We start from the raw sequence: 21,169 nt of genomic DNA, 5'->3' as shown, positions 1-21,169 counted from the left end.
TTAATTTAAAATAGGGTTAACACTTAAATAACTTTGGAAATTTCTTCGAAAATTCCTTTAGAAATTCCCCCAAATTAGAATTCTTCCCGGAATTATTCCTTTCAAAAATTTTGTATGGTTTACTGAAGGAATTTTTTCCTGGACTTCCTGGAGGAAATTCTAAAGGTTTTCTGAAGGAATCTCTGAATGAATGTCTAAATTAATTCCTGGTGGCTTTCCTAAAAAGATTTTCGAAGAAATTCCTGGAGGAATTTCCGATTCAATTCTTGAAGGAATAACCGAAAAAGAAATGATTTTCGAACAAAATTTTTAATTTTGAAAGGCATTTACGAAGGAATTTTGAATGTATTTTCCGAATTTATAGCTATTGGAATTTACATAGAAATTCCTATATTTCCCCAGGAATGTCTTCGAAAATCCGGACAACTGAACTTCGTTTTAACTGTAGAATCAAGACTACATTCCAAGAAAAACTTCCAAAATATCGAGATTGCGGATATTCGGATATTCTTAACAATCCCTTGGGAATTTACTGCAGGAGAATTTCTTCAGATTTTTTTTTCGTAAATACCTTAAATAATTCCCTAGGACAGACATTCAGGAATTAATTCGCTAAATCACCAAGAAACTCATTCCAGTATACCTTTAAAAATTACGTCAGGAATTCGATCGGTAATTTCTCCAGGAATTCCTTTAAAAACTTTCACAAATGAGGAATTTCCACTCAGGAATAGCTTCGGAACTTCTTAGGACCTGAGGAAATTCCTTAAGGAATTCTTCTGGAAATTCCTTTAAAAACTCTTCTAAGATTAATTCTGATAATTCTATCAGGAATTCCTTCCGAAATTATTTCTACCCATGTAGATGGGTGCACTTCCCCACAGTTGTAATGATTTGATTGATTCCTCAAAAAAAAAACCATCCCTCGGAAATCTCAAAAAGGAAATCTATTCATTAGTCTGTTGAATTACACTGTTGAAAGGAGATCCTCTCTATCCCGCGGGCTTCGCGTAACGGTGTCTGCTTATGGGTAAGCCACCTAAATTTTTTGCCCTTCATATAGATGTGCATTGAAAGCAGAATGGTAATTAATTTTGACTGTACTATTGTGTGGAGCCGTATGCAGAGCAAGACTCAAACGAGAATGGTCGATAACTACATACATTCGTACTTTTAAAAATTTCTTGAAAATTCCTTCGGAAATTATTTTAATAATTACACTGGAATATTTCCTGGTATTCCATAAGACATTCCATTCCCTCGGAAATTAATCTAGTAGTTCCTTCGGCATTTCCTTCGCCATTCCCTTCCAAAATTGTTTGACGAATTTTCAGATATCTCCATAAGAAGTCCTAGATCAATTTCCAAAGGAACTCCTGAAGGAATTATCAACATTCTTAAATTTACTAAACAATTTCTTTGGACATTCCTCCAAGAATTCCTTCGGAAATTTCTTCAGGGATTCATTCAGAAAATCCTCCAGAAATTACTAATGAGATACATCCAGAAAATCCTCAAAACTCTAAGAATTTTCTTCTTTTCTTCAGAACTTTTTTTTCGGAAATTATTTCATTCACTCAGCTCGACGACCTGAGGTGATGTCTGTGTGTTTGTATGAGAAAGTGTGTGTTTGTGAGTATGTGTACAAATTTTGTAGACACACTTTTCGGAACTGCTCATTGTACGAATTACTCGCAACAAGCTGCATTCGATGAGGAATCCTATCCCATTATTTGCTATCCAAAATTGTCCAGATCGAACAATAGGATCAGAAGTTATGGCCAAAATACTATCTTTATGCGCAAAACACACTCATTCATATTTTATAGTATTTTTTTTTGCACGACAAAGGCACCAGCACTACTAAGTGGATTAATTCTGGGATTTCAAGTACAACGAGGAGTGAAGGAAATGTTCAATTTGGTGGGTCACGTGCCCCGTCGTGCTCCAGCTCCAGAAGCCAAGGTACCATTTTTGCATTCCCATATCACGAGGCTAACACAATGATACTCCAATTCTAAGAAAGTTAAAAAAAATCCTACCAGACTGGGAATCCAAATCCAACATTCATTATAGTGTTGACTTGTAGCCGCGTATACAAGCACTAGACTAATTAAGATATGTAACATTCAAACCTTTAAAAAGATGATGAACCACCTAAGGCGACCAGAATGAGGTTATTCCACATGAAGTTACATATGAGATTAGAGCTTCATCGCCAATTTTAGGTCTGTAGCCAAGAAGTTCTTGGATGCGTAATGGTATTGCAAATTTTGCGCCGTGTTAGACTCCCATGCAAAAAATATTATTCCACCAAAATATGTTCCCACCAATTCCTCCATATATGGATGTCGTCTCCACCGCAAGAAAGCGATTTTTGGGGTGTTGCAAGAATGATGTTTGAATTGTGCTTCCGCTTATTTCTATATAATTGGACGTGTGAGCATTTGTTTTGGTACTTCGACAAATTTGCAGGATAGACTATTCTTCGGTGAGAAAAGCAATATACCTAATACCTAGCTATTTGATTAATGCCTGATTGGTTGCCTTGGTTCGGCAAATGCAAACGCACTACATACTGTGATTTTTGTGTTGTCCAATCATCGGCGTGAAATATGAAATTCGGCGGCGTGGGTCCAACCGGCGTATGGCGCGCCGCCGACACCATGACCGGCGTCGGCGTACGTCAATAAGTCTCGCTTAACTTTTCAAAAGGACCTAAGTAACATTTTTTTCATGAATTAATTTGAATGGCGCCATCAATCAAAAAACATGAAAGCTTTCGATTACAGTACTCAAATTAATTCATAAAAAAAAGGTTACTTAGGACCTTTTGAAAAGTTAAGCGAGAAGTCTCGGTGGCGGCGGCGTGCGGCGCACAGGTCTAGTTGGGGTTAGAGCAATTTAGTACACTTTTCGTGGTTCTCACATACTCAGATTTCGGTACACAGCTGCGAGGACAGTGGTAAGCAATCTTTGATGAAAATCAGCATTTAAGCATTTTTTGATGAAAATTAGATTTTGTTCTAATCTACGATGTTCTAATTGTTCACCGTCGCCGTTGGTTCTTGTTTGTTTTTTTGCCCATGGATGTCGTTGAATTCACCATCTTTGAATAATCAATTTGTTAGTTTCTTTTCAAATTCACTAGGTGTATTCACTTAACAGCGTAAGCAGCTGCGTATCTGATTATTGAAATGTTTCATACGCAATCACATGGGACATATTTCAAATCACCTGTGAAACATTTCTATAAACAGATACGCAGCAACCTACGCCGTCAAGTGAATCCCCCTTCTAATTTTATATTCATTCGTTTTAGGTTGATTTCAAGCACACTATTTAGCCAAAATAGAATGCGCTGCGAGGGAAATCGCAAAAAAACTTTATAAACTATTCACAGGAAGTAAGACAAAATTAATGATATTGTCAATAAATGGGTGCAAAGCTAAGCAACATAAAACGAGTCTTTTTTCTAACATTCTACAGGATGAGGAGGGTTGGTTGTTGGTTATCAGTAAAGTAAATGTACATAAAATTGAAACGCAAGCATTAAAATGATCAAATTTTGATATTAATAAAAGATTATACATAACAATTCGTAAATTTCGGGTTGATGTGAACCTAGGGTGACCATATGATATCCTAAAGAAGGACATTAAATAATAACTTTTTCTGTAGAAATTCTAGTTAATTGAACAATACTGCAACAGAGATCCATTCGCAAATTAATCGAGTTGCACACATTTGCGTTTTTTTTGCTTTCTATTGTGAAATATTTTTCTTAAAGTTTTCGAATAAAATCAATGTTAATATCGAAAATTAAATACTAGAGTTACCTACAGTAACACAAGTGTCGAAGATAGCAGAAGAATCGGAATTGGAAAAAATGGATTAGAAAAAATACAAATGCTTTTCAAAATTTTCTTCGATTAAAAACCCATCGAATTGCCTTTGGAACACATCGCACGGTTCGTTTCTTGAATACATGAGGAAAAGAGAAGCCTCTATGCCATGCCTAGAATGGAAACAAAATCTGAACTAATATGAACACGAATAGTTGAGTCTAAATCTGAACAGTGTTGAATTTCTTCAGTCGAGAACTTGCTGATTATAGAATGAAGCCCGTGGTGAATTTCAAATAGTTCAAATAGTAATAGTTCTCGTACAGTGCCGAAACTCAAATTATGATTGTTCAGCATAACTAAGCAAACGATCTACCATTATTTCAGCTCTGCTCTTGAAAAAAAATTGAAAAAGCACGTGGTTTACAAAATAGCCGATTTCTGGCTTTATTGTATAAACACCTTATCTGTATCTCATTAACATGCCATTTTGATTTTCAGTGACATTCAAGAAAAAAATCTCCACTGGTCCTTATAGAACCTAATGTTCTGTCTGATATCTATTGCCAAATGTTCAGAATTATATGCGATGAGCTTCTTGTTTAAATTCTCTGAAGAATCAGGTTAAACGGGAAATTAAAGAATACCAACCGTGTAAAAAAAATATTGGGGTCTCATTTCTCTATTTGTACGTAAATGACCTCCACTTTGTGCACTTTTTGGTATTGATAAACGATCTCCAGTTTTTGTTTTTAAAGTCAAAAATCGATCGATATTTGTTATGTCCTCCTTTTTAACCAAATGTCCTCCTTTTTCGCTACGACTTGTGTAGATTGTTCTCCTTTGAGAAAATTTCATATGGTCACCCTATGTGAACCTTAATTTCTTCTAGCGGACACACACCTTTCAAATTTTTAAAACAAAAAAGGAGCTGGCACGCACGATTCTGATTCCCAATATTTTTCAACATAACTTCTTTCAGTTTTGGCGTAAATCGTATTGTGAGGATCACAGCTCCAGTCTATTCGTTATGCTGCCACTGTGTTATATTTTTTAGTGTATAAGTGATAACGGTTTGTGTTTATGTATAGAGATATTCAACAATTTTTTTTCACCATTTTAGTTGAATTTCAGTCAAAATGAATCACTCAAAAAAAAAATCTCCCGCAATTATTTAGTTTTCCATATCTTTACTTTCAAAGAAAAAAAAAGATATTTAGAAGTAACTAGAGAACAGCGAGGTTATTAGCATTTTTATGGAGTATAATTTGAGGAAATTTTGTTTTTTTTTTCTCCCAGAAAAGTAATAGGGGGAAAGACGGCTTTGGCAGGTTTTGTTCTATTATTGTCAGGGGGGGGGTTTTGTCGACCAAATTTTATAAAATTTGACCACAATATTATTTGATATGCAAAGAATGTTTAGGCCAAAGCATAGTCAGTCATAAAAAAAAACCCCTGCCAATAATAGAACAAAACCTGCCAAAGCCATCATTCCCCCTATATTCAAAATTGAAATTCGGAACGATAAGTTGAATTCGGTATCTTGTCTACATGTCCTCGTGTTCGCACCAAATGTCTTCCTTTTTCGCAACAATTTGGATGAGAATATTTGATATGGTCACCCTAGTTGTCTCGGAATTGATTCTATAGCTGCAGGTATACATCTCTACATGAATAGACCGTCTTAAGTTCCTTCTACCAATCCTGTCATACTTTCATCAAGGCAATAATTCAAACAACTCGACCGCCCCCAAAATCAAATGAAAAAGGAAATCCAACAAAAATGAGCATGTCGTTTGTAGGGAAATTGTAACGCACCATCCTTGTTTCAGAAATCCATAAATTTTTCAACTGTAATCCAGCGGATATTTTTTTTCGTTTGTTCATTCGCTTGAGCTGTGATCTCGTGATTCCTGTCCTTGTCCAAACCTCCGCCATGGCATAGCACAGGACCGACTACCAACAACGCCGCTCGGTTGTTTTTCTCATGCCTCGCGGATTCACAATCTCCCCTTGGGTTTCCCAGCCAAACCCGGGTATATGTTACAGTTAATTAAAAATGACGAAAAAATAATTACGCAGTGGGCTTTTAGCTCACTTCACTCAGAGGTTTCCGGCGTTATGGCAACCGGTCGGTGTGTGGTGGCATGTTTCCGAATCCAGCCAGCAAGCCCTCGGCCGGTTGTCCGAACTGTCCGAGCGGAGCTTGGCAGTTTCACTCATGTCGCCACGTATTGTGCCTCGCCATCGCTTCGCTCTGTCGCTTGGACCGTTGTCAACAATAATTCAAGCCAGTGAAGCAGCTTCCGACATCGGATGTTCTTATGCGGCACACAACATACATACCTACATTTTTGCCTCGACCAACAAGGCGACGGTTGGTTGTGTGCTCTTTTGGCGCGATGGTCCATACGTAAAACAAGCTGGGCCCATCGAGAGTGTATCAAAGTTTTGGGGTCGGAGAAAATATGACATGGGAAAGCTAGGGATTTTTTCACACAATCCTCATCAGCACAGTACTTTTTTTTCAGTTGAGGGGGGCAAAAAACGGCAGCAGGAGACTCGTACAAAAACTGATTGTCGACGTTCATTTGTAGGATTTGTTCTACATTCACATTCCGGTATGGGTCTCTTAATATTTAAATGAACAAAGATGAGAGCTACAAATGAACGTCGACAATCAGTTTTTGTACGACATAAGTCTTATTACATAGTTAAAAAACCCAGAATAATCCACCTAGCGGTGATGGTGCCTTTCTAGTGTTTTGTAAAATGTAACAAGAAAAGCAAATAAGAGACGTCAAAATTGCACTTTAGGGAGATAGATTTAGTTATTTCCATAAATTCACATTTATTTGCGTTCATTTGAATGCACTGCAGCAGTTTTTGAAAAATGGAGAAAAACAATGCTTTTTTAATAAATTTGGAACGCAGTATCCGATCGGTCTAATTCTCAATAGGGACTAATTAGGCCATAATCTGTGTCGAATGTTGCGAGAAAATCGGATAATGCTAAGTACAAAATACTTAGTATACGAGAAAGGCAAAAAGTGTGTCTCACATTCTTTGTACACATGTACATACATACACACATACAGACATCACCTCAATTCGTCGAGCTGGGCGCAGAATAAGCGATTTTTTGGATATGGTTTGACCAATCAATCTTCGAAGCATTATAACTTTTTTTCGCGGACGTTCCAGCAACGCACCTTCTTCAACAAATTTTTTCGGCATCCTTCTAGTTATACTTAAACGCAATGTGCCACTTGGTTTACGATGAACTGAAACCTCTAGAAGTAAAAATGCAAAAATATACGTTTTCCCATACTAATTTAAATACAAACTTCAAACGCGATGCGGAAAGCGAAGAAGCACCAAACGGGCCCAAATTCTGCACGTTTTTTTGGAACGTAGAATGACCATGACACACCACTCTAATGACCACTCTCAAGGTGATACGTTGTTTTAAGAATGTTTACAAACAATAACCAAATAATAGTTTTGATGGCATATGATGAGCTGATGACCACTGCATCTAAACCAAAATGATGTAAACAGTTCGACATTTTCCAATGTTGTTTTGCAAGTCTGATAGCTTTCTAGTCGAAACAGTTGCATGTTCAAGTTGAAAGGCGTTTGTCTTTAACGATCCACTACGACATCCGACCTCTGCTCTGATCCGATATAAACTAGGCGACAAAAAAACCTTGAATCGAGTGATATACGTGCAGAGATGACTTAATTTAGTTACTCCGCACTGCAGTAAGCATTTTTCTCCAAAGATGGTTCAAGCGACGACCGACGTGGTAGAACAACCGACCACATGTGACATTGTTTAAAGTTTGCCTCTATGCAAAAGTCCAACATATGTTGATCTTGCTCATCTCTGGGATTTTTTCCGCTGATTCCTGCGTTCTTGGTTCAACGCGTAACCAAATTCCACTTGTTCGTCATCATTCATCTGCGGGTTCGGTTTCCGCGCTTTCCGGGGGATTGTGATCTGGCGGCAAATCTGTCCCGGGACCGGGGAGCGCGGTGTGACAGAAGATTAAGTTACGCCGGGAATCGCTAGAAGTGTGATCATCGTTCATTCAAAAAACAAAAACTAGACTTCGGATAATTACTCGCGCCCTGTCACACACTCTGGCAGTGAGCGTTTGTGCGGCAGTCAGTGGGGGAGCTCCATTCATGAGTTTTTCGCACGCGTAAGCCGAACGGAAGCTGTCTTTGAAAAATTTTATTAGTCAACAACTTGTTAGCATGCCTTTCGGGATGGGATTTTTCCGTTTCCAAGTAGTCTCGAGATTTTCAAGTCGCAACAGATGATGGGAATGATGTAACGGGTTTTACAAATTGGTTTCGTTTAGCTCGCTGATGTGGCGCAACTTTCGTGTTTGAAAATGGTTGCGGCAGTGATTTATGAAAATCGTTTAATGAGCTATTAATCTCGTTTGGAGAGGGGGCGGCATGCTGTGCTAAATTATTGGTGGGATGAAAAGCTATTTTCCGGACAGATGATTTATTATGAGAAATTAATTTCAATAGAAAACTGACTCCGGGTGGAGTGATGATTGGTGATCAGCTATAAAATTAAATATTCACTGGAGAATAAATTAATAAATTAACAAATTAATTATTCATTGTGCACTTGTTGCTGGCTACTGGCAGCAAGAGACATTGCCAACGGATTATTTTGGTTTTCCATCAAAATGGAAATGCACAGGTATTTAAATTTCAATTACACGAGAATGAAAATTGGTTCGTCTGCAAATCATCCTTTCTAGTAGGCATCTGTTGCGTTTCGTACCTTTCCATAATAAGCAACCATTAAATGGAGCTGTACTCGTCCCATCCTCAATCGACTCTTCAAACTTTGGACTGTAAGCAGTAGTAGTGTCGGTATAGTGAGTAGGAAACGACAAACTCCCAAGACGCCCGGACAGGCAATTAAGCAATTACTTTGCCTCAGACCCAACCCGAAGAGGAGATGCTGGATGATGAGCGGCTTTCAAGTCTTTGTGAACGATGGCAAACCGGCAAATGGACACAAATGGACACATCGTCGTCACCATTAGATAGACTTGCTGACGTTGCTGTTTTAGATGTTGTTGTTGATTCCACAGACTCCACAAATTGAGTAGTCGCACTTAGCAGCTGCACAGAGTTGATGAACCTAGAATCTTTGGTTAGCCTCAGAATGTCTCCCTGTTCGTCCATTGAAGGGTGTTCAATCTTGCAACGATACGAACTACAGCTACCCAGTGAGTGATGATTTGTGTGTTGCACCACACTAGTTAGAGTAACCACTCCCTCGGGGAGGTGGTAAGATCACCGTCGTAATCGGCTGAGGTTGATATGGCGCAGTCGACAAAGCGCATCGGTATCCTCTAGAAGGGTTTACAGGTTAATCATATTTGATTGTAAGCCGGGTGGAATGATGGGTTTGGTTTCATTTGTGTGAACTAGGCGTCAATTGTGAGGATGTTCTGAGACAAACATACAGCCAATCTTCTGTGCTGTAACGTCATGTATGTTTATCAGTTTACGCTGTATATCACTGTTGAAGACACACTTCTTTCAATAAAATTCAACAGCGAATATGCCAAATGGTTATTTAATGACTAACATTTTTCTGCCACTCTATTTAACCCCTATATATTCATTTTTGAAGTAGAATACTTCTTCGTTTCCGATTCGGATGCAAGAATTCAGCGTCATGGAAAAATGATAGACTTTAGTAGCTAAAAAGTCATTCATTTTTCAACTAATTTTCAATTTTTTCCTACCAATCGGTTAGAATTTTTTTAATCCATCGTTTATCTGGAAGGCCCATTTGCCGTTTACCGGAATCATGTTTTTTAAACAATTTTTCATGATTCTTATACAATAATGTTAGTTTTAAGGAACCGAAAGATTCGCGGTTTAGTCGAGGTTTTAACAATTTAATGCTTCATTTGAAGGTACGAAATCGTCGAGTTAGAATCGGACACAAGTTTTATAGAAGCTTCGTATTCTATGTCTACAGTTCGTACATCGAATCAAATCAAACCCTTGAAGTGTTTAATTTATATTACGTTTGTGGTGGTCTCAGCAGTACATAAAAATTCTGTCGTGTAAGCTTCAAAATATTTGAAGTAAATCCGACTTCAGAAAACATTTTACGACTATTTTTGTGTCCCTCGCCTTTCTTCAGTAAAGTATTAACATGTATTATTTATCTCATTCTTTCAGTTTCATCCAACGGTCTGTCACCCCTTCTTATCAACAACGAACTACTGGTAAATCACTACCGACGGTTACTGCACCCAGCGTCAGTTTCTCGGCTTCCCAACGGCACCAACTCATCCACCAGCAACAGTTACGATGACGTTATAGACGTGCAAAAAATCAACAGAGGTAAGCCATCATTCCGTAAAAGACATATTGATTTAAATACCCATCCACACTGTGGTAGTTTAGTCCCCAAATCCACACACATTTAAGTCCTCCAAAAAAAGACTGGCTTTGATTTGGGAAATTTGCTTTTTTGAACATCGAACCCCGTGCGATGGCGAATGCCAGAAAATCGTTATCTTATCGAAGCATAGGTACCTATGTCCCATCCAGCCTAACGACCTTACCTCGACGATGCGCTGTTTTGCAGCTCATCCAACCAGCCACCGGGGTTTCCTCCGAATGTTTCGGGCTGATAAGAACCGGAATTCGTCAGACCGGTAGGGCCCATAACCCATCATCGGAAAAACAGTACGGCTGTTCGGTTCGGTTTGACAAACACCCATAAAATGCGCCTTTTTAGCCGTTTGATTTTCGGGGCCTACCGATTTACAAAAGGGCAGTACATTGAAAGCACCGTAATATAGTTGATATTTTCAGTATAGGTAAGAGTTCGGAGATATTATATTCGAAAAGATTTGAAATCTCTATTATTTTGAATTTTGTAATTTATTCGGTACTACTTGTTGTAATAGAAATATAGAAATAGGGGAAACTGGACACACATGATCCCCGGGGACACATGACCCCCCCCCCCTGTTTTCTCGAAAACTAATCACATTTTTATACCAGTAATATGTGCAAACGGATCCGTTAGATATATAATTGAATCTGAGTAACATTTGATATTAGTTACTTTATGTATATGGGTTTTAGAGAGGTTTTATTATTTGAGCATTCTCAATCCTTTTTTTCTTCAGAAGAGAAAAGTTTAATAACTTTTAATATGTGACGAATTTCGCGCCAACCCTTCTATGGGGCTGGCAGCACCATCTCAGAATCGAATGAAACTTGGTGGGCATAAAGATATGGTATTTCTAAGCCACTCTGCATACTTAGTTTTTCAAAAATTGTCAAGAGTAACATTTGATAAGGGCCTAATTTTATTTCATGGATTTTTTATAAATCGATGTAACTCTAAAATGACAAGACCTACAAAACCGGACTGTCGTGAAATTCCCAGAAGTTTTTTGGAAAAATATCCAAAAAGTAAAATACCGATTTCTACACTGAAAAAAATTTGTTTTAAAAATTAAAATCGATATTACAAAAAAACCTCATCTCAGAAATCGATGATTTTTTTCTGCAGATAGGTATTTCAATTATCTAACTTTTCTGGGAATAATATTCCTGTGACATATTTAAGGAAAAAAAGTTTTTCTAACAAAAACTTTTTTCATGTCCATATTGAGTGAAAATTTATCAGCGTGTTTTATGCCTACAGCGCCAATTATAGGTTCAGCACCCTATAATCAACCAACGACACATTTTGGACGTATAAACATTTGTTTGGGAAGCAATTTAGCATAATATAACATAATTGTGGACCAACATTTGAAAAGGGTCTATGTTTTATTTGACTTTTTGTATCGAAGTAACTAAAAAACTATTACAAAAAAATAATTACTTTGGAAACGGGCAATGTTGCCGAAGCGAAACTGAAGTGAAATTTAATTGTAATAGTGGAAAAGAAGATGTTGTTTTTCAGCAAAGGCTAACCACTGAACGGTGTAATTTAGAAACCGTTATAAAGCCTGTAGATGATTTTGTATCGTATTTTATTGAAAAAATTGATAAACTTATAACTTATGACATTATTTGCAAACAACAAAACACTTGTACTGTTAGATTTATCTGAAAATTATCCATTCATTATCCAAAATGCTGCTCAAGGTTGGAATAATTCGCAGGCAACAATACAGCAATTCGAAGTTTACTTTAAAAGAAACGGTTAATTAGAAAACGTTAGCTTTATTAATCAGAAGTAATGACCCATGACACAAAAGCAGTTCACTTATTCATTTCAAAATTAATTGACTTTTTGATACAGTCGATCGATTTTACAAAAATTACTTTTGTGTTTGGGTGAGCTGCAGCACATTATAAAAATAAAAGGAACTTTGCAAGTCTGTGTAATTTAAATTCAAAACATGGCTTAGAAGCAGAATGGCACTTTTTTACAACATCGCACGGAAAAGGCCCTTGAGAAGCTATTGGTGGCACTTTCAAACGAATGCAAAACGAGCAACTCTTGCCAAAGAGTATGGAAATACTATCAAGACTCTTCGGGAGTTGTACGAACGGGCGAATGGGCACGTTTTCAATCAAACAAAAATATCACTATATTACATTTCTGTTATATCACGAATGAGCAATATCGCCATCGGGGGTGGCAATGGGTCTGGGGGTGAGAATGGGTCATCGTTCTCACCGCGAGCATGGAGGGCGTAGAGCAAAATCGTTCAAAAAGGTCTCTTATATTTTTGTCTTCTTGTCCTCAGATACATTCATTCTGCAAGCATTCTAAGTAGTTGAAACAGTGACCCATTCTCACCCCCATTTGACCGATTGTCACCCCCGACGACGGTACTCAACAAGCACACAAAAGCTTCATTCTTTTATACCAATCGCTCATAATAAAATCCTGGCTAAAAATATTCCAACTCAGATGAAGACCCAAAAGTCTTTGAATTGTTCGACTAAGTTTACAAATTAAATTAAACAAATAAAATTGAAGAAAAAATTTAAAAAATGCGAAAATTTATTATTCTTTAAATGTGCGTTTACCGGAAATCCCCCTAATGAAATTACCTACCGAGCTTCATCGTTTGGAATCAAAATGTTTATCTGATAAAAAAATCGACCTCCAATTTTTATTTTTGCTAAACCAATTTTAATCTTTACATTCATTAATTTATTTTCTCGGTGAACGAAACGCTCTTTTATGTTTCAGACTTCATAGTTCAGACAAATTTACAATAGTCCATCAAACATCACAATTTTGTAAATCTGGTCATTTGTGTGCAACATTGATATAAACAATCTAAGAAAATATACGCCCTTTCCAAATGTTGGTCCACATTAATGTTAGATTATGCTAAATTGCTTCCTAAACATTTTTTTATACTTCCAAAATGTGTCGTTGGTTGATGATAGGCTGCTGAACCTATAATTGGCACTGTAGGCATAAAACACGCTGATAAATTTTCACTCAATATGGACATGAAAAAAGTTTTTGTTAGAAAAACTTTTTTTCCTTAAATATGTCACAGGAACATTATTCCCAGAAAAGTTAGATAATTAAAATACCTATCTGCAGAAAAAATTTCATCGATTTCTGAGATGAGGTTTTTTTGTAATATCGATTTTAATTTTTAAAACTAATTATTTTTAGTGTAGAAATCAGTATTTTATTTTTTGGATATTTTTCCAAAAAACTTCTGGGAATTTCACGACAGTCCGCCATACAACACTTTTTTGTAGGTCTTGTCATTTTAGAGTTACATCGATTTATAAAAAAAACATGAAAAAAAATTAGGCCCTCATCAAATGTTACTCTTGACAATTTTTGAAAAACTAAGTATGCAGAGTGGCTTAGAAATACCATATCTTTATGCCCACCAAGTTTCATTCGATTCTGAGATGGTGCTGCCAACCGCTGGTTGAGTTGGCGCGAAATTCGTCATGTTCAACCAAAACGTACCAAATTTTTACCGGACAAAGTTTTATTGTTGTAGAATTGAATAAATTCATTCAATTAACTATTGCTTATTTTCCATTGAATTCTAAAAACAAAACAAGATAAATACTCAACATGGACACACTTGATCCCCCACAGTTTGGACACACTTGATCCCGAAATTGCATATATTAAGGCGTTTGTTGTATACCGTTGCATATTATTGTATTGTATGTAACTAATTGATCTGTTCAAATTCTTTTCTAGTTAAAAAGTATAAATAAATTTAATTTCTCTTTAATTTTGTCAATCAGACGATACAAGCGCAATTTGAATTTCTCAACAGCCTTATTTCATTAACCAGAACAAAATGTAATTGAACGTACTTATTTCTGATAAGTTTTATTAAATGCATTTTAACATTATTTTATATGAAAAGGTGTGTAAATTAGGCCTTGAAAATACTCAACAAATCACAGGGATTAAAATCAGTGTTGTACGATCTGGTACTAAATTCTTTCCGTTGGTTGGTTGTAGAGAAGGTTGCCTACAATCACCATTTATTTGTAAATCTTCTTAAAGATTTTTTCAATAATAGGCACATTCAACAACTTTTAGTCAGTTGTTTAAGAGAAATCGCATTTGTGTAATAATAACACATACTACAAAAATGATGATGCGTGACAGTTCCATATTGATGTATGAAGTCACCATCCTGGTATGATCACGGTTGTGGTATTGGTAGTAAATAGTCTGGCGATCTCGATATATCACAAGTTTTTTATTGATCTCAAAACAGGTACTCAGGGATATTTACCATGGGCCATGGCATTCGCAGTGTGGCCAATTTTCAGACATTTAAAAAAAAATTAGATTCTAAAATTACAAAGATATATTTATGTATCGATCAACCATTTTTGGAATCATAATTGTATCAATCACAAAACGAGATCCTCTTGAGCACATCATGGTTGTCGTGATATGACCACTGTCCTTTAATGGAGTGAATGGTTTGCAGATGAATCATCATCACTATGCCAATTTTGTTGCTATAGCGGACATTCTATCTGTCACTATTACTCTATTCGAGAACCAAAATACTTGCCTTTTTTAAAACCAACATTATTTAATTTTTGCACGACTGCTATTACGACAGACTATGAAGAATTGCTAAGATTTGAGGCTAGACCAATGCGTCCTTTCATTAGACTTGAAAGAACCTAAACATGTTCAGCTCATAACGGGATCAATTTCCCCCTATATGGGGATCAAGTCTCCCGCAAGTTTTGAAAATGCCAAATTTTCTATCTTTCAGCAAAATCGATTTTTTGATAACTTTCATGAACAAATAATTGCTTCCAATGACGTTTTTGAATAGCTTATTAAATTCTTTATCAAGTCCATCAAGAAGCGTGCAAATCTGTGCATGTTACACCGAGAAATATGCTAAACAAAAAGTGGGGATCATGTGTGTCCAGTTTCTCCTATGCATAGTTTGTTTAACCTTTATTTCTATTCCAACACAATTCTTTTTCAGCCATATTTGATATTTGACTTTTTAAGAATGATTCCAACATGTTCCTTCTAACGAATATAGTTCAGCCATCCGTCAATCTGAGCAGCCGCATCGGAACGGGCCCTGGGGCGAGCGAGCGGTTGTTGGTGCGTTATCTAAGACCAATGAGGGGCAATAAAAGTGACACCTTTCCCATTTTTGTGATTGCGTCCTCGTCGCTGATTACCTGCTGTCTCGCTTTGGCTGCCGTCGCCCGTACCGGCGCAATTCAATCTCAGCTTTCACGGTTTGCCTGCTTCGTCCGTTCTGTGATAATGATAACAAGGTGGCAGGAACGGAGGGACAGCCGAACGGGAGGGTCGGCAGCAATCGAATTAGAACCAAATGCCAATATTGAGCCGATTGAACCAATCGAGCTTACATCGCGCCCCGTATGAATCCCGTCGGTCCGTTATCAGATTACTGTGGAAGCCGATATCTGTGTGCCTACATATGACATATTTTGGTGGGCATTGCGAGTTGGGACGATGACGATGGCGCGATTTAACGTTATCTTGTGATTTGTGGTGAGGCTTTCCGCGGGCTGCGGTGATTGCCGGTGATATTAAGGTTTATTATTGTGATTTTGTGTAGTTGGTTGCTCGAAGTAATGTGATTGCGGGTCTTCGCACATGCCTTGATACCGATCAATAGGTGGATAATTTGTCGTTTGCGACAATTTATAACATTTGTGCTATTTTAGAGTCTTTTTGAGCTTTTGGTCCTGAACGGCAAAGGGTAATTAAATTGGAATATGTTATATGCCTTTCTATTAAAAACAACTGTTTATAGTTTTGACCTGAAAATTTAAAAAATAGGAATCATATACCTAATCAATATGAGTGTTGGAAAAAACTCAAATTATCAAATCTCATTCACGATTCAAATCATGCGCGAGTCAGACCCAACCCGACAGAATCGTTCATGATTCAACTTGCGATTTGCGTCATTGCATGATTTCTATGTGTTCTTCTTCTTGCTATTCATCGAATTAAACTTCTTTGTCATGTATAATAAGTCCATACGTATACATGAAATACGCTTCGATTGGGTTTTTGGAGCGAAATCATGTTTTGACGAATGAGCGAAACGATTTTGCGCGATGTTCTTCCAGCAGAATTGCAAGCGAGTTATCTCGTGTATGAGGCTTCAATTATTAAGATTTCAGCATAATTCTACCTACACTACTGGTCAATATTGTAAAATTGCTCCCGAGAAACACTGTAGCATTTATCTTTACTTGATGGAGGCGCGTTGTTGTTAGAATGCCTAAAAATCTGTTATGTGGAAGCCAGAACGGTGGTAGGGCATTTGGCATAAAGTCGTTTGGCATAATGTCGTTTGTCATAACGGCCGTTTGGCGTAATGGTCATTTGGCATACTTGATACTTGATATTTGATGGGCTACAGCACTTCGATGAACCTACGCCGAATGGAGTATCCTTCTCCACTCGACTCGATCCTGGGTCAATCGCTTCCAGTCGCCTTGGACATTGAGCGACCTCAGGTCCTCTTCAACTGCAAAAAAAACCATCGTGTACGCGGCCTTCCACAAAGCCTGCGGCCTCTTCCGGGTTCTCTACTAAATATTATCTTCGCTTGACGTTCTTCCGGCATATGAACAACGTGACCAGCCCACCGTAGTCTGCCGTGTTGAATAAGCTTAATAATATCCAGCCCTTTATACACCTGGTAATACATCTGGTAATACACCTGGTACAATTCGTGATTCATGCGGCGACGCCAAACACCGTTCTCCTGTTTACCGTCGAGTATTGTCCGCAGCACCTTACGCTCAAACACTCTAAAAGCTCTCCGATCAGCCTCCTTTAACGTCCATGTTTCATGGCCGTATAAAGCCACCGGAAGAATCAGAGTAGTATACAGCGCGAGTTTTGTTTTCGTTTGCAGACTACGGAACTTACGCTGGTTACGAAGTCCGTAATAATCCCTATTTGCAGCTGCAATACGCCTTTTTACCTCGCGGGTAACATCATTGTCGCACGTCACAAATGTTCCAAAATACACAAATTCTTCTACCACTTCAAACTTTTCACCATCCAGCACCATTTTGCTACCACCAACACTAATGAACCCACGTTGATTGCCAGCGACAATGTACTTCGTTTTGCTGGTATTGATCGTGAGTCCAATCCTCGCTGTCTCCCTCTTAAAAGGCACAAAAGCCTCTTCCACGGCACGGCGATCAATCCCGATAATATCGATATCGTCCGCAAATCCCAGGAGCATATGCGATCTTGTGATAATGGTACCGCTTCTTTGCATACCAGCTCTCCTAATAGCTCCCTCGAGCGCTATATTGAACAGTAGATTCGAGAGTGCATCACCCTGCTTTAGTCCATCTAAGGCAACAAATGACGTCGATATTTCATCCGCAACCCTTACACTTGATTTCGATCCGTCCAACTTTATACGAACCGGAAAAACCATGTTCAAACATAATTTGCCATAATTCATTCCGTTTTACTGAATTTTATGCCGCCTTGAAATCAATAAACAGATGATGTGTCTGCAAGTTGTACTCCCGGAATTTATCAAGGATTTGTCCCAGGGTAAACATTTGATCCGTCGTTGATCGGCCCTCACGAAAACCTGCTTGGTATTCGCCGACGAAGGACTCTTCAAGCGGTCTCAATCTGTTGAACAGAATACGGGACATAATCAAGGAGGCCGAATTAAGGAGGGTTATTCCTCGGTAATTGGCGCACTCCAGTCTGTGCCCTTTCTTAAAGAGACGGCAAATGAGGCCGTCCAACCAGCTAGCAGGCATTTCCTCGTCTTCCCATTTTTTCGACATAATATGGTACAGAACTTCATAAAGCTGCTCACTGCCATGTTTGAGAAGGGGGAGCTGGTCCTTCCCCGCAGCCTTATTGTTTTTCAGCTATTTAACAGTTTTTTTTAACCTCATCTAGTCTAGGTGACTCCACAGCTTGTCCATCGTCGCTAATATTTATTCTGTTCACCGATGCACCGTCACTTCCTCCATTCAACAAAGTCTCGAAGTGTTGCTTCCACCTGGCAGCCACTTCGGTTTTATCTGTCAGCAAATTCCCTTGTTGGTCATTGCACATGACGGGAGATGGCGCTGTCTTTCTCCGCACGCCATTAACTGACTCATAAAACCGCATATCGTTCTGCTCCATTTTTTCCTGCGCCTCACTAATAACTTGTTCTTCGTTCTCTTTTTTGTTCGTTTTTCGGCTGCTCTTGCCTTCTTGTATCGATCTCTATTCGATCGGGTACCCGACACCAACATCCGGCTTCTGGCAACGTTCTTCTCGTCTGTCACTCTCTGACACTCCACATCGAACCAACCCGTCCTGGGTCGCCTCTGTGCAGTGCCTACCACTTCTCGTGCTATTGTGTTCACCGCTCCATGGATCGACTCCCAAAGATCGTCGCTAACGTTGATTGCAGTTATCCGTTCGTCGAGCTTCTGGCAGTACTCAGCCGATACTCCTTCCGCCGACAATCGCTGGATATTGTAACGCATCGTTCGCTGTGATCTTTCGTTCTATACAGTTGACAACCGTGATCGAATTTTACTGACAACGAGGTAGTGATCAGAGTCAATGTTCGGACCTCTGAATGTCCGCACATCGATAACATCCGAGAAATGGCGCCCATCCACCAGATCATGGTCTATCTGGTTGCAAGTTTCACCATTTGGGTGTCTACAGGTGTGCTTTCGGATGTTCTTTCGTGCAAAATAGGTGCTACTGATGGCCATCCCTCTGGCAGCAGCAAAATTTACTAGCCGTAGGCCGTTGTCATTGGTAGCGGAGTGAAGACTCTCCCTACCGATTATGGGACGGTAACAATTTTCACGTCATGTTTTGGGCACTCTCCATAGGCTTTATCAAGACATTCATAAAACGTGTCCTTCACGTCGTCGGATTCATCGTTTGTCGGTGCGTAAACGTTGATTAGGCTGTAATTGAAGAATTTGCCCCGTATCCTAAACACACAGATTCGTTCGCTAATGGGTTTCCACCGCATCACTCGCTTCAGCTGCTTGCCCATCACTACGAAACCAACTCCATTCTCTGCTTTTTCACCACCGTACAGTGGTTAAAATCCCGAAAAACGTGATCGTCAGCTATTTCGGTATGAAATCGTGTTATAAATGGCATAGTATGTTCAGCAAGTATGTTGCATACATCAAGGGGTATCATTTGAGAAATTTTTATTTTTGATTAATTCATCTAAAAGTGAGATAGGAATTTTATTTTTTTCAAAATTGGTTGAGCCAAATGGCGTCTTTGGAAAAGTTGTCAGAAATAATGTACAGAAAAACTTTGTGAAAGACACTAAGGGTCTATCTATTGAAGCTAATAGGTCATTTAACCCTTTAAAAACTGGTATACAATGAATAACTTTGCATGGTCGACTTTTTGAGGTTAACAATGTTCTAGAAACTTATTCAGTACATACAAATACAGCATTCAACTACTAAATCATAACAATATTTTCAATTGTTAGAAGGAAATTCGAAATTTACGAACAAAATTACACATTTTTCACACCAAAATATCTCGTAAAGTGGCAAAAAGTGGCAGCCAATTCAATGCACATTTGAAAGGTAAGCTTCAAAGCTTTCTATTACAAGTGGTTTCATTTGTATCTCATTGTATCCTCGTCAGATATTTGTTATTGAAAAATAACTATTTTTTGACATGTTCGAATCATTCTTTGGTACAAGATAAATATATATAATTAAAAAATCAACTGCAATGCAATGCAAAACATATGATAGATTTAGTTGGGAATGTATTTAAGGGTAACCACTTCCTTCGGTGGGGTTCCATTCCACCAATACGCTAGACATGTGCTTTCCCTACTAAGCTACGAAGAATTAGTTCTGAAAAATAGATTGCGAGAGTTCGGCTACATACCTGATGCTAGAAATTTTGGTTTTATCAGAACCCGCTCAGATGCGGAGGACGACAGAGGTCCTTCGTCTTAATAGGAAAAGCAACAGTCTAGCGTACTGGTTTCGTAGGATGAAACCCCACCGAAGGAAGTGGTTACCCTCCAATACATGTTTCGAACTAAATCTATCACATATGCATATGCATGAATCGAGTTTCAGACATAATAATTTGATTTTTTTTTTTAATTATAAATATTTATCTTGTACCAAAGAATGACTCGAATATGTTAAAAGAAAGTTATTTTCAATAACAAATATCTGACGAGGATACAATGAGATACAAATAAAACCACTTGTAATAGAAAGCTTTGAAGCTTACATTTCGAATGTGCATTGATTTGGCTGCCACTTTTTGCCACTTTACGAGATATTTTGGTGTGAAAAATGTGTATTTTGTTCGGAAATTTCAAATTTTCTTCTAACAATTGAAAATATTGTTAAGATTTAGTAGTTGAATGCTGTATTTTTATGTGCTGAATAAGTTTCTAGAACATTGTTAACCTCAAAAATTCGATCATGCAAAGTTATTCATTGTATACCAGTTTTTTGGGGTTAAATGACCTATTATCAAAAATTGAGTCATAGTTTGTTAGTTTCAATAGATAGACCCATAGTGCCTTTGACAAAATTTTTCTGTACATTATTTCTGACAACTTTCCCAAAGACGCCATTTTGGCTCAACAAATTTTGAAAAAAATAAAATTCCTATCTCACTTTTAGGTGAATTATTCAAAAATAAAATTTTCTCAAATGATACCCCTTGATGAATGCAACATACTTGCTGAACATATTATGCCATTTATAACACGATTTCATACCGAAAAAGCTGACGATCGCGTTTTTCGAGATTTTAACCA

At 38.0% G+C, this 21,169-nt stretch overlaps 1 protein-coding gene across 1 annotated transcript in view; it reads left to right on the top strand.

Moving 5' to 3' along the window:
• The window catches only part of LOC134217093 (fez family zinc finger protein 1), a 172,654-nt gene that overhangs the window by 43,852 nt on the left and 107,633 nt on the right, over window positions 1–21,169 (top strand). The window contains exon 2 of the mRNA XM_062695856.1: window positions 10,080–10,244. Coding sequence (XP_062551840.1) covers window positions 10,080–10,244 — 165 coding nt within the window. The remainder of the gene's footprint in view (window positions 1–10,079; window positions 10,245–21,169) is intronic.

This window comes from Armigeres subalbatus, chromosome 2 (assembly GCF_024139115.2).
Source record: "Armigeres subalbatus isolate Guangzhou_Male chromosome 2, GZ_Asu_2, whole genome shotgun sequence".
Classification (NCBI taxonomy): Eukaryota; Metazoa; Arthropoda; class Insecta; order Diptera; family Culicidae; genus Armigeres; species Armigeres subalbatus.
Note: the sequence above shows the minus strand (reverse complement) of the source record. Positions and strands in the feature narration are given on the sequence as shown.